Source organism: Phyllostomus hastatus, unplaced genomic scaffold, assembly GCF_019186645.2.
Source record: "Phyllostomus hastatus isolate PE091 unplaced genomic scaffold, TTU_PhHast_1.1 phas_scaffold_93, whole genome shotgun sequence".
NCBI lineage: Eukaryota > Metazoa > Chordata > Mammalia > Chiroptera > Phyllostomidae > Phyllostomus > Phyllostomus hastatus.
This window is the reverse complement of record NW_025334042.1, coordinates 34,587,284-34,604,535: the sequence shown is the minus strand read 5'-3', so window position 1 is coordinate 34,604,535 and position 17,252 is coordinate 34,587,284. Positions and strand designations below refer to the sequence as shown.

Below are 17,252 nucleotides of genomic sequence, written 5' to 3'. Positions count from 1 at the left end.
GTTGCAATTTTTAACCTTGATTTTAATGTATCTGTGTATTAAAATTCACAGAAGGCAGGGGAAGCAGGGGTGGAGGAATAAAATCACAGAAGGTGTTAGAAGAAAACAGAAGTATGATTTGCTAGTGATTAATGCTTAAACAAGCTTTACAAAGTCAAAGTGTATAAAAATCTTATAGTTCACAACTAAAATTATTCAATTAACTTGGAATTTAATTTACCAAGGTACTTGTGTAAATAAGCAGAATTTCAATGCTAGCATAGAAGTTCATTAAAGCAGTATTAAATTTATTTTATATGAATTTATAAATTAGGTCATTTGAGGTAAAGAAAGGTTATTGGCATGTTTTCACTATGTGGTTATTTTATTTCTAGAATTATACTTTGGTTGTTTCCAAATTATGTCAAAATATAAAAGACTTGCCTTAAGAGAAAAGCACCTGGGTGGGTACATCCTCTCTCCTTCCCTGTCCATTCCAGAGCATTTGGAGGTGTTATTATCGCTGGGCTCATGTCCTGCGTAGTGGTGGGAAGAAGTAGCAATCTAAAAATTAAACATGCCCTCTCATATTGATATACAAGTTTTACCTAATATTAGGTCATTAGTTCTATTTTAAATACAACAGCAGTAATATATCATTGCATAGTGTAGCTCATTTTTAAAAGAATTGGCTTTGGGAATATCAAGATGAATGTTTAGATTAGCATCTATCATCAGTCTGTCTCTATTTTTTAAATGAATTAAACGTATATGCTTATGCTGTCCAGCAGATTCTTAGCTCTGAGATGATAGATACTTGGATTGAACACATTATATTAAAATTTCATAAAGCTGTCATCAGATAAAATAACTCCATTAGTTATGAAAGCAAAGAGATACCCTAAATAAAAATTTTTTAAAAGTTTTCCATATCCTCAAACAGTGAATTACATAGACTATTATTCTAAGAACTGAGTTTTCCTGGAACAGATACAGAATATCTGAATGTAAGTTACCCTTTGTATTAAGTATTTATATACTTGGCAAATAATTCTGTGTACTGAATTTTTGGAATTTTGACTTCCTCCCTCTCTCTTTTTTGAAGGTGCCCATTAAAGAGACAGAATTATGATTATGCAATGTATCTGCTAACAGTTTTGTACCACGAGTCTTGGGTAAGTGATTGTGAATGTTTAATTGTTTTGTCAGTGTGCATTCAGATGATGCCTTACACTTTCAAAAACAGTAGGTGTGGCAGGTACTCAGTTTAATGAACCACTGGATACACGAAGGATGTGTGAAATATGATAAATAGTTTCTACTGGCATTCAAAGTGAGGATCTCGAAATAGATTATGCAGTTTGTCTCAGGACCTTACAAAAAATCAGATGGCTAAAATGCCTTTAAAATTCTAGGTTTCTGACTTCTGTTTGAAGATTTAGAATATTTAACTTTTTTTGTTTGTCTGACATTGGCTGAAAGTTGTGAAAGCTATGGAAAGATAATCATCATCTGTATAACTGGAGAATTTATAATTCATAGTTATTCAAATAAACTGCAGAACAAAGCTCCAGAACTTTATAAAAAGGTATTTTAAATTTTTACTAAAATTTTTAGTTAACACATAGCCATATAAACATTTCACTGGGATACATTAGAGACAATGAAAGGGAATTAATTATTTAAATAGTATTAGAAATAGCCTTTTGTCCTGGTTGGTATGGCTCAGTAGATTGAGTGTGGGCCTGCAAACCAAAGCGTTGCTGGTTCGATTCCCAGTCAGGGAACATGCCTGCATTGTGAGCCATGTCCCCAGTAGGGGGTGTACTAGAGACAACCACACATTGATGTTCACTGCCCCTCTTTCTCCCATCCTTCCCCTCTCTTTAAAAATAAATAAATAAAATCTTTAAAAAAGTCTTTTGTCTGACTGAGAGTTTTAGTATATGTGTACACATTTATAAGGAAGATATTGCTATATTTAAGCATCAATGCGTCTGATTTAATGTTGGTAACGTTTAGGTCACTCAGAGTTTAAAATTTTATTTTTAAAAATTAAAATAATTTTAGATATGCATACAAATTAAATTTTTTGTAGCTTGCCCAAGATAGACATGAGACTCAATAGCATTTCCCATTAGGAGCATATGAAGGAGTACAGGCAGTTGGAGAAAGAATCACTCCCTTTAGACATTCAAAGGATTTCATGTAAAAGGTGAGATTTCCTTTTCATGACTTTAAGCCTTGAAGGAAGGGATACAGCAAGTAATAGTGATACAGACTTCAGTTCACTGGGAGAAAGCTTTGAGTCGTCTAAAGATGGAGTGGCTTACTTTAATAGGTAGGAAATGTTCCTACACAATTGGGGATATGGATAAATATTGCATTAAATGGCCTTTGGAACTCCTTCCATCCATGAGATGCTGTAACTGTGGACACATGCTGCTGTTCTCCGAACTGCTCATTTCATTGATATTCACAAAACAGTTGTAGCATAAAAGGATGAGTGGGAGTAAGAGAAAATAAAACAGTCATACAAGGTTAGTAAAGAACAAAAAGTAGCTAGCAGCTCTTCTTTTCTTTTAAGGTCTTTTGATTATCATAATTCATATGGGTTTTCTAATTTCTGGCTTCAGGAGCAGCATGATTGCCGCAGTTAATCTCTCCTGTCAGTTGATTTTATAAATGCCTTTGGTGTAAGATAACAAAGTTCCCTTTTGAACTAGCAACATGGTGGCATCAGCTATAGCCCTATGACTGACACTTAAAGAATTTAAACCAAACAATAAACGATAAAAGCCAATCAATTTTGAGTTTCTTATTTTGCCAGCAACCTATAAAATGAATTTTCCCTAAAGGAAATGATAAGCACAAATCAATTCAGTGAAAGTTGCCTTTGACTTTTAATTCTAATAAGTAGCCACATACAACTGTTCTAAACAGATATTATTTAAAAATTCCTATATTAAAGTTGGCACCTGATCCTTTCTAAACAAGGACCATTGGTGAAGAAGCTTTAAAGGCAGATGAGCTATGAAATTTGCAGAGCTGGTGCAACAGAGTTTTTATTGAAATGAACTTTTTTTCTTCACCAGCATGAAATTCATACTTTGAGATGAATGCTACCACCTGGTATTTAATCAGATATTTAGAGAACCCCCTTTTAAAACATTCCTGTATTTTTAAAAAAATTTTTACTTACTGATTTGAGAGAGAGAAACATCAATCGGTTGCCTCCCATACATGTCCCAACCAGGGATTGAACCTGCAACCAAGGTATGTGCCCCGACCAGGAATCAAACCTGCAACCTTAGGGTTATGGAATGATGTTCCAACCAACTGAGCCATCTGGACAGGGCCATTCCTTTATTTTTTAGGCTAGTTTCAGAGCATTTAATACAAAAGGCTAAGCTTGTCTTATTTTTTTTAGCTTTTTAAACTTTCCATGGAGGTTATCTCTAAGAAGTGTTGAGAGGAAAGTAGTTTTCTGTATCACAGTTACTGAAACGTCTCTGAAAAGGTGTTCAGTATAAGGAAGGTACTGTTGTGTGCTCTTCAAAACAATTTAACTGTAGAAGCATCAAAGTAGCCTTCAAAAAACAGACTTCACAAAACATAGACTTCAGGCATGGAGGCTTGCTTTGTCACATTTCAAAGAATGATTTGTGTAGTGCTAGCAAGGTGGTAAGAGACCGATATACATCACACATTTATTTTTCAGCAGCTCTAAGAAGCAAAGAGACCTGTAGAAGTTGGGTTCAGTATTCCACCACCACACATTGTGAGCATAGGAGTGAGTTAAGCTTTAACCTTGGGAACCACGTAAACCTGGATTGGAATCCCATTGCTTGTTCCTTCTGCAGCCTTGGTCAGCCATTGCACCTCTGAGGCTCATTTTTGGATGGATCAGGGAGAATATATGTGAAATGTCTGGCAAATAGTGGGCTCTCAGTAAAGTGGCTTTTTAGTATTGTTGCTAATACTTAAATGAGGAAGTCTTAGAATCGTAAATTCATGTGTTTCCAATTTCTGTGTACAGCTCGGGTTTAATCTGACAGAAACTTTATACAGGGAGAGAGGTCTGTGCCTTGTTGCATTTAAAGTTTTAGAACACATTCTACTTGCATTCTGACATAACTGATAACGACGAACGCCCAAATTTTAATTTTGCTGTATGATATTATTTAAACCTTCTACAGGCGATCTGGTTAAGAAATGATTGGATGAAATATTTTACAAAGTGATTTGTGCAAAATACAGACTAAAACACGGGCACTGCGGGGAGGAAAAAAGCACTTGTTTAGAAAACAGGGATCTAAAAATCCTAAGTCCTAGGGTCCTAGGATGGTTGATATTTAATTACTAGTGGTTGCTTTTTTAAATTTGAAACTTTTGGCTGTGTTATTTGGATTTCATAGTAGTCTTATTGCTAGTCAAAATATATTTTTATTCATTCCATCATTGAAGCACACTCAGGTTGTTTCCATATATTAGTTATTGTAAGTAATGCTGCAGTGAACATGGGGTGCTGGTATCTTAGTTAGCGTTTTTATTTCCTTTGGGTAAAGACCCAGAAGTGGCAGTTCTGGGTCACATAGTAGTTCCATTTTTAATTTTTGGAGGGGTCTTCACACTCTTTGCATAGTGACTGCCACTGTGCATTCCCACTAAGTGTATGAGTCCTCTTTTTCCACATCCTTGCTGATGCCTCCCTCCCCCTCCGTCCCTCCCTCCCTCCCCCCTTCCTTCCTTCCTTCCTTCCTTCCTTCCTTCCTTCCTTCCTTCCCTCTTTCCTTCACTGTCAGTCTTATTTTGGCTGAAATACTGAAGGCAATAAAAGGGAGTGAATCTTAGCTCAATCATCTGGGAGAAATTTTAAAAATTATGGGCGGGATATGTAATAGCAAGTTAATTTTTCTCCAGCCTGCCATTGTTCATTTATTTCACCTTATGAAGCACCATTTTGTACCTAAGAAGGAATAAACGATGGTTATGCAGCAAGGCCACAAGAAATTCTTTTAGAACTGCTAGATAATTAGCAAATAAAATCCCAAAGGAGAAATACCTGAATGGAAGGAGAATAGATTAATCCAGAAGAAAATTTATCTATCTCCATAATCTGTTTTCTCTGGACTTGCATCATACTCACCTATGAAGCTTTTTAAGACCCTATAGAATCAAAATCTCCAGTGGAGAGACTCAGGCTTGTTTCATTTTAAAGTCTCCATGGGTGATTCTGATGCTGAGCTCCGACTGTGAGTAAGGTTTTGAGTGTTGTATATCTCTTTTAATCAGTTGTAAACAAACTGATTAGAGGGTGGCGTGTCTCTTTTAAGACATTTTTTTTAACATGTATGTAGTGTCAGACCTGAGGGCATGGGGTGGAGATTTGAGTGAGAGGTCCAGGAACTGGACGGGTTTGTCTGTTGTACACACATTGAATTTTTTACTTCCCGTGCTAGGTGGTGGCAACTGTTCTAGATTCTTGAGTAGGATGATAATATATTGAAGATAACACTCCTCAGGTTTCTTTGCCTTTGGGCAATACTTTGTTTTACTTCTGATGTTCTGGAGCCTACCATGTTCTTAAAGACCTTTAGAAAGTTTCTGTTCTTTCCCACCCAGTGGTTGAAGTCATGAACCTGAGCATTATACGGTTTTCTTCCCTCACCCTCTCCCCTGATATCTAATTAGTCATTAGGTCCTCTCAGGTTTAGCCTTTCAACATCTGTTAAAACTATGTTTTCCTCTGTATCCCTACTGCTACTACCCTAGTATGTATGGGTCTTCTTCATCCTTTAGCTTTTTTTTTTAAGATTTTATTTATTTAGTTTTAGAGAGAGGGAGAAAGAGAGGGAAAGAACCATTGATGTGTGAGAGAGCCATTGATTGGTTACCTCACACAAACCCCAACCAGGCACCTGGCCTGCAGCCCAGGCATGTGCCCCTACTGGGAATTGAACTGGAGACCTTTTGGTTTGCGAGATGACACCCAACCCACTGAGCCACACCAGTCAGAGCTGTAATAGCTTTATTGATTTTCCTGTCTCATTCATCTTCCATGTTGCTGTTAAAGTAATTGTTCTAAAAAACAAGTCTGCTATGTCTTATTTTTTTTTATAAAGTCCTTTAGAGGTTCCCTGTTACCTAGGATTAAATCTATAAACTCCTTAGCCTGTCTGTTCACAGTCATTTGCCACCTCATTATCAGCGACTCAGGAAGCGTAGGTTACACCCCTCCACATCATCAGCCATGATGAACATAACGTGTGCTTTCATAACTCTGCATGTGCTCTTCTCTGTGCTTATGACCTTTTTTCAGAATATCGGCCTTGCACATCCATATGAGTCCTTTAATACGCCTCAGATGTTCCCTCTCAGATGTTTCCTGCCTATCCTTTCCCCACGCTTCTTCAGTGAGCATCCCTTTTATTAATGTTATGGTAATTGACTGCATGCCTGTCTAACTCCACTGGACTGTCATCACTGAGGACAAGGACTGCACATTTTATTTATCCTTATATTTTTATCATCAAGTACAATGCCTAGCATATCAGCAGTCAGTAAATTTTTTCAAAAAAATTGATGTGAATTGAATTGAATTCTTGACATTGTAAAGTTAAAAATTTAGCTGTGGTAACTAAAAGAATTGGCAGTAACTTTTTGTTTGTTATGCATATTTACCTCTTTCTATTTTTTCTGATTTTCAAATAACTTAAGGTTTTTTTAATGGTTAAACTGTTTTCCCTTGTATAGCACAATGCCTTACTTGTAATCACGAGAGGTGGAATATCACTGTGACTCACGTCCTAGGCAGAGGGGGCTGTAAATAAAATGGTAGAAGGCGACAAATGTGTGTTTCATGGAAGATACTTCTTTGCCTTCTGTTACACTGACCACTGTATGAATTAGGTGTTATTATGTTTTTCTTTGTTTTAAATTTCACCTTGCCAGGGGCAAGAAAGAAGAAAGATTCAAATTAAAGAATTCTTTTGTTCTGTGTGTGTGTGTGTGTGTGTGTGTGTGTGTGTATTTTTTTATGTTTCTGTGTTCCTTGGGACATGTTGTTCTGCCACTAACATGCAGTAGGATTTGGGGCACATTTTTAGTTATCCTGGGCGTCAGTCTCCTGGTCTGTGAAACAGATTGAATAACAGTATTGCCTCATGGGCTTGCTGTGCAAGTTAAAAGAGTTAATGTGTGTGAGGTGCTCAGAATAGTAAGCATTGTAATAGCTATTCAGACCCATCCCATGCCGCTTTCCTCACTCAGCCCTGTTCCGTGGCCTTCCTGGCCTCTTGGCTTTATTGGGATCGCAATCCTTACCTGACTGGCTTCTGCTGAACTCCAAGTCTCCTGCTAGACCAGAGTTCCGGGACAGCGTGGTGCCTGGCGGAGGGGTTGTGCAGTCAGTATTTACTGAGTAAACGAACGAGTAAATGAACGAGTAAATGAATCAAGCCAGTTCTGGAAAGGCGAACCAATCGTTTGGAATGGAAGGTTGCTTTCTCTTGGGTTACTGTAGTCAGAGCAGGTTCTCTCATGGTAGGCAGGGGAGAAAAGAGAGACTATAGACTGTCTGTATATGTATGATATTCACCTTTGTAAATTAAATGGTGAATTTTACATATTCATTTAAATCGATATTTAAATATCCAGTGGTTGAAGTGTTTAAAAAAGACATCAGATTCTTTGCTTGAATGATGATCAGTTTGAATTTACAATAATTTTTTTGCCCCCCAGTATTCGACTGTGCTAGTGTTTATACTTTAAAATTAATACGTTCCAACTACACTTCAGGGTGTAAAGGAACTTCTAAACAATTGCTCACTTTCATTCCTGGGTGGTATTTTAGAAGCAGAAATTTTGACTGTGAATTATAAGTTATAAATTGTAAATAAAACTTTATCATGGCAATGTTTTAAACATGGATTTAGGACAAGCATGCTGTGTCCCCAGCAGTGACTGGTTGTCTTGGGGTGGTAGAGTTACAGGTGCTTTTCTTCCCCTTTGCTTTTCAGTGATTTCTTCTTTTCTGTGGGAGATGTATCTGCAACTGCAGCCTGCTGATACTGTGTCCGTATTCAGTTCTGGATAACTATCACTTTGGCATTGACCCTTGTTTTTAGGGGCCCTTAAAGAGCTTTTGCTTAAATACATTGAATTTAAAGAAAAATGTTTGTTTGTTTTCTTAAAAAAGGAAACTTCCAAAAAGACCATTTAAAGTCATGTAAAAATCTTATTTCAAAATTTGTTATTTTTAAGTGTGACATTTTGGAGATACTGCTTATTTAAAAATAATACTGATCCATTTTAACTGTAATATTTCTAACTGAAATGCCATATTTCTAGAAATGTGTGCTACATATTTTAGTCTAAATCAATTATATTTAATTGTTCCCCAAGTTTTGTCCTTTCCCTCTTTTTTCTTCATTGTGTACCCTCTCCCAGGTGATGTTAATTATCTTGCATTGGGTTGGCCAAAAAGTTTGTTTTTTCCGTATGGCTCTAGCAGCACTTAGTTGTCTTTTGAAACAGTTTTGTTAGATTATATTGTGACAGCTGTCATATCAGTGTGCATTGTAAAAGCACTTATAGAAATTGGTGAATTTTTGTGTAGCCATTTTAATATTGAAGATGGAAGAAAATACACAATTTTTGCCATGTTATGCTTTATTATTTTAAGAAACATGAAAACACAACAGAAACAAAAGGTTTGTGCAGTGTGTGGAGAAGGTGCTGTGACTGATCGAACATGTCAAAAGTGGTTTGTGAAGTTTCCTACTGGAGATTTCTTGCTGGACGATGCTCCATAGTCGGGTAGACCAGTTGAAGCTGACAGTGATCAAATTGAGACATTAATTGACAACAATCAACATTATACCACTCGGAATATGCCTGACATTTTCAAAGTATCCAAATCAATAAAGTTATTGGTGAAAATGAAAAATCTATTTTTTGTTTTATAGAAAAACCAAATGAACTTTTTGGCCAACTCAGTATGTGCTGACAAACTCCAAACTCTGTCATTAAGCCTCACTCCTGGGCGCTGTGTATTAGTTGAGACCTCCTTGTTGTGAGTCATAGAAGCTCACTCAAGCAGCTTACACTGAGAAGATATGAGGGCAAGGATCCTACAAAATCTCAGGAATGGGCTGTTTTTATTCCCTGGGCCCTGTTACTCTGTAGGCAACTGCCTCATATTTTTTGTTTGAAAATTGATTTTCTCTCCTCCTCCAGTCTACATGTCAGAAAGCATGACCTTCACTATTTCAGGATTTATAGAACCAGTCACCCTAGGGTGGGGGAAGGCAGAGGTGGGGTGAGGAGGCACAAAGCAACAAAACTAAAAACTAAACTAAGCTAAATTTAATTCTCTCTTTGGATTCAAACTATAAGGGAGGGACTCTGCTTCAGCCAGGCATTGTCCAGTAACTGTGGCCACAATTCTGGGTCAGAGGATACCAGGGAAACAGCTGTGGGGCAGATCATCAGCACACGGGAATTGCCTATTGATGGAATGAGTAAATGGAATGAATGAATAAATGGAATGAATGAACGGGCTGACTTAGGTTAGGCTCTTGTGAATCTAAATACCACAAACTACTGCAGTACTGTGGTTATGATTTTAAAGTAATTCTTTTTTAGGAAAAAATTAATATGGATAAAATGACAAAGTTTGAGGTTTCCTTCAAAATAATTACATGAGAGCATGGTAAGGGAGCAGTGCTTTTGCATATAGAGCCACATACGTGAAACGAGATTGGCTGTGAGTCGGATATTGTGCAGGTGAGAGTTCACAGTGCTGTTGTCTAATGTACACACGAAATGTGTATTTGTACATGTTTGAAGTACTTTTGTGTATGTTTGAGATTTTCCATAGTAGATTTTTTAATTGCAAAAACAATAAAATTGTGTTTAGTAGAGTTAATAGACTTATGTAAACGATTAGCTTTTGAATTGAATTTTGGTCCAGTGTCAGTGCTATCGCATTTGAATAATGAGCTTTTTGTTTTAGCTGACACTATTTTTTATTTCACCTGAAGGGGAATGTCAGCATGTATCTCGTATGAACAAGCAAATGAACCTTTTGCCTAAAATACTGGAGGTGAAAACATTCGTTTTTAGCTAGGGCGCCCAGAGGTAGTGTGCTGCTCCCAGCATTGCCAGGCAGGCAGTAGGCTCTCAGCAGATGCGGATGAAAAGGCGCCCATAGCAGTCACACTCCAGGGGGTCTCTGTCTGTTGAGCTGCTTTCTTGCAGTTTGTTTGTTTGTTGCTGTGGGTTTCCCCATCATTGTATCACTACAGTCTAATTTTAAAATTGAGATGAGTGGAGGAGGAGGGTACTCGTCATTGCTCCAGCCTCACCTGGGCTCCTGAGGCCTGAAGGAATCAGTATTACAGCACACCTGTAGCACACCCTGGCAAACCAGGCTAGAATTGTGTACACAAAATGTCGGGGGGCTATAAATAAAATGTTGGAATTGATTTGTGTATTTACTTTGGTTATGCCTTATTTAAGCATCTGTTTCAAAGCAGTTAAGAAAATCTTGGTAAATCTAGGTGAAGCCCTGGCCGGGGTGGCTCACTTGGTTAGGGAGTTGTCCTGATATGCCAAGGTTACGGGTCGATCCCTGGTCAGGGCACATAGAAGAGTCAACCAGTGAATTCATAAATAAGTGGAACAATAAATCGATGCCTCTCTCTCTCCCTCTCTCCCCCCACCCAGTCCCTCTTCTACCTCTCCGTCTCTGTCTCTCTCTCTTCCTCTCCAAAATCAGTAAATAAAAAATAATTGTAAAAATTCAGAGCCCTGGCTGGCGTAGCTCAGTGGATTGAGCACAGGCTGCGAACCAAAGTGTCGCAGGTTCGATTCCCACCCAGGGTACATGCCTGGGTTGCAGGCCATAACCCCCAGCAACCACACATTGATGTTTCTCTCTCTCTCTCTCTCTCTCTCTCTCTCTCTCTCTCTCTCTCTCTCTCTCTCTCTCTCTCCCCCTCTCCCCCTCTCCCTCTCTCTCCCTCCCTCCCTCCCTCCCTTCCCTCTCTAAAAATAAATAAATAAAATCTTGAAAAAAAAATCCACCATTCCTACCTAAAAAAAAAAAATTCAGGTGAAACATTTTTAAGCTGTTAAGTAGCCTTTATTAATCATATTAATATATTAATACCAATTTACTATTGCATTAAGAATAACAATCTCTTAATTACTTGATTTCTAATAGTCAAGAATGAGATGGATTGACTGTTTTACTTAATGCTTTATAAAATGTATTTCTTGACCTCTTAAATATCCTTCACTTGTAAATTAGAATTATGAAGAAACTGCAACATTTGTCTTGAAACATTTAAAGCATTTCTAAGAGTTGATAGTTACCATTTACTCAGAGCACTTCTTAAGGGGCTGGCATTTATTTCTTCCCCAAATATTACAGAAAGAATTAGATGGGGCATGGTAATGTTGCCAGTAACTTCTTTAAATGTACAAGTTCAGAATTCAACTGTTAGAAATCATTTGCCACAGTGTGTAGGCAAGCAAGGCACAACAGGAGAAGTTTCACAGGGTTTCCATTCCGCTCAGCCAAGCCTGAAGTCTCACGAGCAGACAGAAAGGGGTCGTAGAGCTGATTCTCAACCAGGTATTTCTAGAATAGTAGTTGAGACATCGTTGTCAGCCATAAATTCCGTGTAGGGAGGTGGGCAGATGGTACAGGAGCTGTGAGTACGGATACCCTGTATTGGCTAAGGCACTTTGGGGTCGGGGAAACCGGCTCCATCCTGCTGGTTTCTCCAGTAGCACAGCGGGGACTTGGTCTGAAGGCTGCAAGGAGTGCCCTTCCTGTTGTGGGTTTCTGCGCTAGGTGAGCCTCTCTCCGAGGCTTGACTTCACTGGCGTCCGCTGAGTTAGTGGCAGCCCCGGTGGCCTGTTTGTGCTCAGTGGGGCTGCTCTTCTACCCTTTGAGGGACAGGACTCCAGTGCGCCCCCTTTTCCTTGGGGTGAGGAATGCAGGGAGCACGGGTGCAAGCCGCTTACTGCATTCTCGGTGCTCAGCTAGTTCTGGGGAGCCCCGGATGCTCGGGCTGGGGTCTCTGTCAGGAGGACTTCGCAGAAATAATTCTGACAGCCCATAAATCCACCTCTCTTTTAATGCTTTAAAAGTTAAAACTTTGGAAGTTTACACCTTCAAGTTGTAAGAATAGTAGATGGTTCTGTGATAGCCGGTAGCTCAGAATCTAGTTGTGTGTTAATTTTGAAAGAATGTGACTGGTATCCAGCACTTCTCTGAACCAGAGCAGGTTAGTTACTTCTAACTGTGTGGCTTGGTTTTTCACAAAATGTTACATCTTCATTTAAATCATGAGGCTGAATTATATTACTGTGAAACCTACCACTGCTCCCTAGAATAGCCTGGTACTAATTTGTGTAAGAAAAAACAAGTGGTAATAAGAATTATTTCCATTATAGGAACAGAAAGGAAAGATAATACCAAAACAAAATTCCAAAATATATGAAGTCATTATGACTGAAAATCATGTATTACACACTTACTTCATATTTTTAATTTCATTATAATAATTGGTCTTTCCTGTTACCCCAATGGCATGTTACAAAGATAAATACAGTCTCCACTCTCATTATTTTTAACCACAGAAATGTGAACTGTCGATGCGTTAGAATTTAGGGACTAGAAAGCTGCAAAAATAAAAGGGAGTTTTATATGTCTTCTGGAAAACAGTATTGCTGTGTGAGTGCACTCGGAGTCAGTGGGCGGGAACGGAGTGCTCGCGTCCTGCGCGCAGCCCTGAGCTGTGGGCGCCGCGCCAGAGCAGGGCCGCGGGAAGTGTGCACGCGGAGTGTCCAACCGGCCAGGGCTGTCGACCTCCTGCAGACTCTTCTTCCCCTCGCAACCCCAACCCCCAACGCTGTCTTTGGGTAACATTTCCCAGAATTCAGAACTCTTTTTTTCCTTTCAGAAAACCGAGGAATGGGAGAAACGTAAGACTGAAGCAGACATGGAAGAGTATGTATGGACAAATAGCTCGTCAGAAAAAAATATCCTGGAAACACTTCTCCAAATTAAGGCTGCAGAGAAAAACCTGGAAGTAAATAAGGAAGAGCTCCTTGGTACCAAAGAGGTTGAAGATTACAAAAAGTCTGTTGTTAGTCTTAAGAACGAGGGGGACAATGAAAATACCCTTTCTCAGTACAAAGAAGCAGTGAAGAGACTATTAAATCTGACGTGAATTATGTACAGAAGTATGCTTGCTTTATTAATTGTATGATCTATATGTAATTGTTATCTAGTTTGATATAAAATTAAAAATGTTTATAGAAACAGTTTTACTTCAGAGTTAAAATTTTTTCTTTTATACTAATGTGCAATGGTGATGATTATTCACAAATTTTCTTTATATTCTGGAGCAGTTAGACAAATTAGATCTCCGTGATTGCTTCTGGTTTTAAAGGGTTTTGATTTTATTTCTACCATAACAACTTCAGAATTTATGTGTGTATGTGTATACATATATAATATAGTTAGTTAATTTCCCTACACATGAGCACTTATTGGACGCTTCTGAGTTGTGATTTGGTGGTTTGGGAAGGCAGGCCCGTGTGGTGTTTTGTTTACCTGAGTGCTAGCTCCCCTGTGCGTTTTGCAGATGCCAATTTTGATTAGCAACAGGTCATTGGAAGTAGAAAGTTGGTTCCATTCCTCTATTTTGGGGTCAAACTTTATGGTGATTCTATTCTGTTTAGCACCTTAGTTTCTCTATTTTCTTGGGCTTGTTTTTCCAAGCTCAAGTTTGCAGAAGTGGAAATGGAGATCAACTGGTATTTATCTCTTGATTCCTCCATTAGAGCTTCCACAGCTGAACAAAGAGATGAGGTGTAAATAAAGACCTTGAGTTTTAATGGAGTAAATGACAAAATGAGAACTGCCCTAAGAAACGCCCCCTTCCATTTTGCTGTCAATTCAGTATATTTAAGTATGTCTGTAAGTCATTTCTTACTACTTCCAAAGTTGTCCACACATGATTAATTTAAAAACAAAACAAAGGAATTATTGAGTTTATTTGTCTAAGACTTACTTTGCCTGACAGAATTAGAGAACAAAAGGAAAGCCAAAAGGAATGTCAAAAGACTTGCCCAAAAGATTTATGTAAATCAAAGGTAAGATTTGGTATTAGCAAGCCCAAGAGGCAGTAGTTGAAAAAGACAACAATAGGACTTTGAACATGAAACAGAGGGAGGTACATTGTATTTCACTGGATGAAAATAGTGAATGAATAGCAAAGTAAACAAAGCATTTTTATATCAGGGCTAAGGCATCCATACGTGTATTGAATGAAATGCTACTGTTTTCAGAAACTCAGAATTCAGGAAAACTCAGCGGGAGCAACAGGACTGAAGGAGGAAACACCTGGAGGGAACATGTGAACAGTGGTAAATCAGGGTCCTGGACCCTGAAGTGATAATACCATGCAGGCACAAGCAGGGGAATGCATAATAAAGAATTTGACCTTTTCCAAAGGCCTGGCTTCTTCAGCTTCTGGGAGGCAATCTGCGTCATACCTCATAGACGTGTCTTTGTTTAGGTCTGAGCCGCTCACAATGGATTTCAGGGTGGGGTTGGCCACACCTGATAATTTTAGGCATGCCAGAAAACCAACCATGTGATTTCGGTGGGGGCTTTGAGTCATCTGGTAAATCTGAGATCAACTACCAGGTAATTAGTCAATCATATCTATGTAATAGAGCCTCAATAAAAACTTGAAACACTGAGGCTCGGGCAAACTCCCCTACTTGGCAATACTCTGGGTATGTCGTTAGACATGAACTGGGAGAGTAATTCGTCCTGCCTCTGGGGGTGGGAGAGTTCACCTGCAGCTATGCGTTTTGAACCTTCCTGGACTTCATCTTATGTGCTTCTTCCCTTGATTGAGTGTAATTGGTATACTTTGCCCGTAATAAACCACAACTGTGAGTGTAACCACTCTCACTGAGTTCTGTGAGTTACTGTAATAAATTGTCCAACCTGAGGGTGGATTAGGGACTCTTGCCCCAGCCCGAACTGAGAGTTGGTCTCAGAAGTGACGGTAGTTTTGTGCAGGGCTGTGCCCTTTAAACTTTGCAGTTTGTCTCACTGACCTGAAGGCTCTCACCCACCTAGGACAGCAAAATCTTAGAGCTATAAAAGATTAATACAAACTGCTTTAAAAGGTAACAGTTCCTGTCATTGTGATTTTAACCCTAATTAAACAGCACTGTTTGTCAGGTAGATTTTTGCCTTTTATTCATTGATCCAATATGTACAAGGAACATTATCCTATTCACTCTTGCCATGAAGATTCTGGGGGACACTCTGCTGTACTGAAAGGCAGTCACTTCTGACTTCAAACTCTTAAATAGCTCAGAAGTTGCTTAAAAACGTAGGCAAATAAACCTGTTTTCTTAATTGTAGGGTGCTTTAGTTCTTTGCATATTTTCTTTACAGTATTGGTAAGTATTTCATTAATACTGGGCCATTACAGACGTAAAGATCTACCTAGAGCACTGGAGAGATTTCAGTATGTGGTTATTTCCCAAGTGGGTGTAACAGCCTTACCCTCAGTTGTGGACCGGGCAGATGTCTTTGTCTCCTAAAGTTCTAATTCTGTTCAGGAGTGCTCTTTGGTCCCTTCAGACTTCCCCTGAGGACGTGATTCTAGGCCCGGTTGTGTTTGCTGTTTGGCCGTCTCTGGTCTGATTGCCTCTCCGCTCTAAGTTTACTTGGTTTACCTGATGGCCAAAGGTAGGGACTGCAGAAGAAGAGTATGAGTTTGTTTTATTACAAAGATAAATATATTTTTCCCAAATTGTGGCCATTTCCATGCAACTATCAATTTTAAGGAATGAGTAAAATCCTGAGGAACTCCAAAGAAGGAAAACCTTTTTTTCCCCCTAGCAGCCCAAGTGTGTTGGGACACAAAAGTAATTTGTATACATTTGAAAGAAGAGTAATCTTTGAAAAGAATGTATGTAGAAATAATTTTTAAAGACAGCTTCCTGAATTATCTATTTAAATATATTCTAGGATAATGTAAATCTTGATATACCCCATAAATAGCAGGAGCTTTTTCTCCTAATATATTAGGAAGGAAATTGAACAAATTTATGATGTTATTATAAATAGCAAGTTAAGGCAAATTGATTAAAATTTTTAACTCAGATTTATTTATGGTTAATATTCTGAGGGAACAGTACTATTTTATGTCTGTAATAAGATTTTCTCTTGCGTATTCTTGATGTTTATGCCTGTCTTAATGTCTGTTCTCACATTAAAAAGAGTTTCAGGGATAAGGTTCAGGGCCTACAGTTGAAGATCATTAGAGACGTAATTTAAAATTTTCTTTTGAGTCTAAGATTTAGGTAAATCTGGTGTAAGAGGTGGACAGAAATGAAGTACCTAGTGCTAATGTTTGCAGCTGGATAAACAGTGTATGTAAGCAAGAGAGGTAAAGTAAAACTCCCAAACTTTGTTCAACAGGAGTCATTGTAAAACTTGAAGGTCTCCGTGCCACAATTACGCAAAGGAGTGTCATCTTTAGAAAATGAAGATTGCTTGGGATTGAGAAGGATTAGTCAAAGAGACAGAAAATTATAAAAATCAGGAAGCATTTGCTCATGGGTTATTAACTAATAGTTTATAGTGCTCTTTTGCTCAAACCATTGTAAAATTTTATTAACATGTAACAATAATTTGACCTTGATGGGAAACAAATAAGATGTTAGAGTATTTTTCTCCCTGTATATTTTTCCCATGCTTATTAAGAAAATTGAGGCTTTTAGTCTAACAGTGATTTTGACAATGAACTTTAGAACAGATGGCTTGTTATGTCCTAGCTTCACTTATTTCCTAGTTGTGTGACATTAGGCAAGACACTTTGTCTTTTCCTCAGTTCCTTCATCTGCATAATGTGATAATAATAGCATAATGGCTAATAATAGTATACGTAACTCAAAGAATTGTACACTTACAGCACTTAGAACTGTATCTCTCACATGATGCTCAATAACTGCAGAGGTCAGAATTTTGGAAATTTGACAAAAGGGTACACTATTCAAAAAAGGCAATAAAAAAGCAGTTACATTTATCCAGCATTAGCCTTTTGTAGCTATTGGTCGGAGTGGGCATCCTATGCATTTATTTTTTAACTAAACAGCCCTTGCAGAAAACTAGGAATGATACTCTCTTGAAAGCTCACAATCTTTTATAACTCTTGCTA

At 38.3% G+C, this 17,252-nt stretch overlaps 1 protein-coding gene across 2 annotated transcripts in view; it reads left to right on the top strand.

Annotated features, from left to right (window-relative positions):
- Positions 1-13,323, top strand: part of LOC123812822 (28S ribosomal protein S35, mitochondrial) — a 41,385-nt gene extending 28,062 nt beyond the window's left edge. For both annotated transcript variants that reach the window (XM_045829704.1, XM_045829705.1), the window contains exons 7-8: positions 1,085-1,154; positions 12,960-13,323. In XM_045829704.1, the coding sequence (XP_045685660.1) occupies positions 1,085-1,154; positions 12,960-13,229 (340 nt within the window). In that variant the 3' untranslated portion in view covers positions 13,230-13,323. The remainder of the gene's footprint in view (positions 1-1,084; positions 1,155-12,959) is intronic.
- Positions 13,324-17,252: the final 3,929 nt, after the last annotated feature.